Source organism: Alosa pseudoharengus, unplaced genomic scaffold (assembly GCF_046254945.1).
Source record: "Alosa pseudoharengus isolate Yale_2024_CS ecotype anadromous, Long Island Sound unplaced genomic scaffold, YU_APseudo_1.1 YU_APseudo_1.1_scf_16, whole genome shotgun sequence".
NCBI lineage: Eukaryota > Metazoa > Chordata > Actinopteri > Clupeiformes > Clupeidae > Alosa > Alosa pseudoharengus.
Window position 1 is genome coordinate 6393475 of NW_027468630.1, and position 5000 is coordinate 6398474.

The 5000-nt window shown below is 46.5% G+C and overlaps 1 protein-coding gene across 1 annotated transcript in view; it reads right to left on the reverse strand.

Moving 5' to 3' along the window:
• LOC143126073 (N-acetyl-beta-glucosaminyl-glycoprotein 4-beta-N-acetylgalactosaminyltransferase 1-like) overlaps nucleotides 1–5000 on the reverse strand; it is a 57949-nt gene that overhangs the window by 4281 nt on the left and 48668 nt on the right. The window contains exons 10-16 of the mRNA XM_076287992.1: nucleotides 4875–4984; nucleotides 4386–4486; nucleotides 4166–4239; nucleotides 3567–3670; nucleotides 2824–3212; nucleotides 1521–1955; nucleotides 265–647 (exon numbers count right to left, since the gene is read on the reverse strand). Of these exons, the coding sequence (XP_076144107.1) occupies nucleotides 265–647; nucleotides 1521–1955; nucleotides 2824–3212; nucleotides 3567–3670; nucleotides 4166–4239; nucleotides 4386–4486; nucleotides 4875–4984 (1596 nt within the window). The remainder of the gene's footprint in view (nucleotides 1–264; nucleotides 648–1520; nucleotides 1956–2823; nucleotides 3213–3566; nucleotides 3671–4165; nucleotides 4240–4385; nucleotides 4487–4874; nucleotides 4985–5000) is intronic.

Here is a 5000-nt window from a genome sequence, read left to right on the forward strand (position 1 = left end):
CCGACCCCCACTTTGGGAACCCCTGTGTTAGAGTATCGGGAAGTGTACAACAATTTCTTTTGCAGATTGGTAAGCTCAACAGGCGAAGTGGAATGACTGAAGAATGGCAAAATTGGTACTGTTGAGTCAGCTGAGCATCAGCTGATAAGATAATGCTTTGCTTGATGAATGAAATTTGTCATACAAACAAATATGTGCAAAAGGCCATATTTAATCTGATTCCTACTTTGAATATCCATGTCCCTGTAATTCATACCCACCTACCTGGCACCACAAAGTGCACCATGACGTCGCGCCTCCAGTGGAGCACACTGGGCTGGCAGAGCAAGGGCTTGGCATAGCTTGTGCCCCATGCTAGGGTGGCACGCTCCTGGACACTGCTGCGGCTGGGCACTGGAGACCTGGGGGACGCAGGGTGGGGAGGAAGGGCAGAGGACGTGGGCGGGGACGACGGGGCACCAGCACCACCCTCCCGCGTCTCCAAGCTGTCGTCCAGGCGGCTGCGGCGGAGAAGCAGGTAAACGTACTCAGAGACGCGCACCTCCCTTTTGCCCCCCTCCAGCAACACCAGCTCCAGCAGGAAACGGTTCCCCCGGGCCGAGTCGCGGCGCTTCTCCACGTTAACGATGCGCCGAAGAGTATAGATGCTGCAAGAGAGAAAAAGAGTGGGGAGAGATGAGAAAATTATAGATAGATAAAAAGAGTGGGGAGAGATGAGAAAGATATAGATATAGAATATAGAGATAAAGAGTGGGGAGAGATGAGAAAGATATAGATATAGAATATAGAGATAAAGAGTGGGGAGAGATGAGAAAGATATAGATATAGAATATAGAGATAAAGAGTGGGGAGAGATGAGAAAGATATAGATATAGAATATAGAGATAAAGAGTGGGGAGAGATGAGAAAGATATAGATATAGAATATAGAGATAAAGAGTGGGGAGAGATGAGAAAGATATAGATATAGAATATAGAGATAAAGAGTGGGGAGAGATGAGAAAGATATAGATATAGAATATAGAGATAAAGAGTGGGGAGAGATGAGAAAGATATAATATAGAGATAAAGAGTGGGGAGAGATGAGAAAGATATAGATATATAATATAGTATAGAGATAAAGAGTGGGGAGAGATGAGAAAGATATAGATATAGAATATAGACAAAATGAGTGGGGAGAGATGAGAAAGATATAGATATAGAATATAGAGATAAAGAGTGGGGAGAGATGAGAAAGATATAGATATAGAATATAGAGAAAATTGAGTGGGGAGAGATGAGAAAGATATAGATATAGAATATAGTATAGAGATAAAGAGTGGAGAGAGATGAGAAAGATATAGATATAGAATATAGAGATAAAGAGTGGGGAGAGATGAGAAAGATATAGAAGATATAGATATAGAATATAGAGAAAAACACACACACACAAATACACACACACACACACTCACACACACAAACTCACACACACACACACACACACTCACAAGCCTACACAAGTGCACACATCCCTCTCACCCTCCGTTGTGCTTGTTGAGTCTCTCCATGTACTGTGCGACGAGGTCGAGCGCCTCGCTCTCCGCCAGCTGCAGGTTCCCAGACACGTTGCACCTCAGGTCATTCCAGTCCGAGCGCAGCGTCTCAAAGTCCACTGTGTTGGCGCTGAACGTCCGCTGCCAGTTGATCTCCGTCTCCTCCCAGTCCGGCTTCAGGTCCTCCTGCTCCTCGTAGCTGTACTCCGACGTGCCGCCGCCCTGGGAGTCCTGGGAGTCCTGGGAGCCCGTGTCGGAGGCCACTGGCTGGGACACGCTGGGCCCCGAGGCCCTGGAGACTCTGGTGGACTGGTTGTCCTCCATGGTCTGGAGGCTGTTCTCGGACGAGTTTAGCCCAGGCGTGGGTCTGCTTTCTGGGGGAGCAGAGGAAGGGGAGCTGCTGCCGGGGTGGTTTATGGAGCTGGTAAGGGTGGATGCACAAAGTAATCATGAATGCAACATTTGCACACGCACACTGTACTCAATCACAACCACATAAGACAGATGCAGAGAGCTAGTATTTTGTGTGCTTGTTAGAATCCAATATGTGCACACACACTCACTCATACGTAAGGGATAATGTATAGAACGCCGGTCATTATGGGGAAAATAAGTCCCGACAGGGCGAACCGGACCCCGATGCGCCAGCGGAGGGGTCTTGTTTCGCCCTGAAGGGGCTTATTTTCCCATAATGACCGGCGTTCTATACATTATCCCGCTTATTATACGGCTACTTGCCAAAACGAAAAAATAAACTCCATGATATGTCTCTTTACACTTATTTGTTACCGTTTCGTCGTGGCTTTTGCTGAGAAACAAATAGTTCGCAACACACGCTGAACTTGAATCAAACATTCTTTAGAACACAGCTGATCAACCGTCTGCTTTCACTTTTGAATGAGGTTCCAATCGCAAACTCCGTTGCCATTGACATCGGTCATTCTTGTTTTCAGAGGTCCTTTCCCAAGAAATAATGACCGCTAGAACTTTCGGAAATCCCATTCAAGTCAATGGAGCATTCTACTTGCATTGTGAAGAGCCGTATAATAAACACAAAGAACACACAAGAGAGCATACCCATAAATACCCTGCAGACTTGAGATGAATCAGATAAAATGACGAGGACATTTTAAGGTCGTTAGACAATGTTTTCCTTGCATAAATGAGGACTACATTACATTATATTTGCATTAACAAAAGAAAAAAAGTTAAGTGTACACACAATTCAGTGACCTTCCACACATACCCGCCCCTAGTATTGCTGCACATAAGTCTGCTGTCTGAAGTACCTGAAGCTCCAACTGGATGCTGGACGGTCCTCGGGCTGGTCTGAGGGGTCGTCTGGCTGGGGTCTAGTGGTTGTGGTTGGTTGTGTGTTACTGTGAGAGAGTGTGTGTGAGTTTACAGGTGCATTTGGGTGTGACAGGCCGACTGAGCCCGGGGGTGCATGTCGGGAGTGGACCAGTGGAGCAGAGTTTCCAGTGCGGTACACAAAGATCCCAGGCATGACTTCCACCGACCTCTCCCCGCTTTCAGGGGTCTGTGGCCGGGCGCTGTGAACGCTACCCGCCCCTTCTCCACGCTGGGTGTGTGAACTGACCGGAGAGTGTCCAGCAGGAGCAGGATTCCAGGGCACGTTACCAAGGAGACGTTTCACAAGCGTGTACAGGGAGCTGTTCTGAGGGAGCAGACGCAGAGAGTTGTGGAGCGCGTGTGTTTGAGTCTGAGTGTGTGTCCGAGACAGCGCTTTTTTGGGGTCCACATTGACGCTCCCCATGCGCACCCATGATAAGTTACGTCCTCCAGATCTGCTGACCTGAATGTCCCCTCCTCCATCACCGTTCTGTTTCCCCTCTCTCTTCTCCTCTTTGCCCTCCTCTCTCTTCTCTCTCTTCTCCTCTTTGCCCTCCTCTCTCTTCTCCTCTTTGCCCTCCTCTCTCTCACTCGCTCCCCCCTCAGGGCTTGCTTTCCCCTGTGCTCCCTCTCCCTCTCTATCCTCACTTGTGGGGGTGGGCGTTGGAGATATTCTGACAGTGTGATTGGCCACCCTCGGATTCTTCTCCCTCCTGATTGGCTTTTTGTCAGAGACCAGCCTCTCCTCCTCTGGGTCTGCCCCTTCCTCCTCATCCAGGAAGTCTGTGCAGGAAGCCAAAAGGAGAATTGAATGTGTGTCACCTGAGAAAAGCTAAGATCAACCAGTAGTTTATCAGTAGACCATCTGCTAATTACTATTTATAGTGGTATAATATTACATAATTATATAATTATACTGTAAGGTGGATAAGCCAGATCTGCAGCACAGCATTGTAGTGAAGGAGTGCTAAGGCCGCTATAACCCAAAGTGGTTCCATTTTCACAGGTAAATAAATTATCACTACGATTAGGCTAACGACTGTTAACTGTATAGCCTAGCTGATAACATGTAAAGTAACTTTATAAACGCTCGAGACTGTGCCAGTAGAACTTTATTGTTGGTAACCGGGATACAAGTACCGATCATTTATAATAAACAAAACAGACAGTGATAGTCAAAGGTCACAGTATCTAAATCAGCGACTGGCACCTCAAGTGTTATTTTATCTGTTCAGTTTAACCACCTATGCTCAGGCGCACACTTAGATTTTCACTTACCGTCAGGGTTTGGAAAAAAGAAAGGAGTGTCATCCTCTTCTTCGTCCATTTTCATATATTTGTAGAATCCATACCTAATCGAAAATGCACACACACACACACACACACACACACACACACACACAACCACCACCACCATCACAAAGACACACATCTAAATATGCTTAAAGGTTCCCAAGATTCAGATGGAATGTATTCATTTACAGATGTGTTCGCTCACTTCTCCAGGTACATGGGAGACTCCTTGTAGAAGCACTTGTTGTTTTTCTCCATGTGGCTGAGCCGGGTGAAGTCATTGGGGTAAACAAATGACAAGTACACCTAAGGAAAATACATCACCGTGGATATTTTCAACACAATGTTTTTCTGAGAGAGAAACATGACGCTACGGTGCTTGCTTTGATGCAACGAAGGCACAATAGTTTATGACTCAGCAATAAATCTAGTCAAATAATAGATACTTAGCAAAGCCACTATTAATGCAACAGTTTACTTAGCAAAGCCACTATGAAAGCTGCTATAACAAAAAATGTCCACAAGAGGGTGCAACATAATCAGTAAAGGACAGGATTCTCCCACCAAAGATAAAGTAAATGGATTTATCGTGGTTTCTATTGCATTGAAATGTGGACATGCACACGTACCGACAACACACACACACACACACGCACACACACCCACACACACCCACAGATGAGGTGCAACTCACAAACTGGAGGCCCTGGTAGCGGGCGATGGGGAAGTCCTTGAGAACGTAAGTGGGGGAGTAGAGACAGGAGGGCAGAACATTCAGGAGCCGAGATTCAGAGATCATCGGGACTGCAGATACACACAT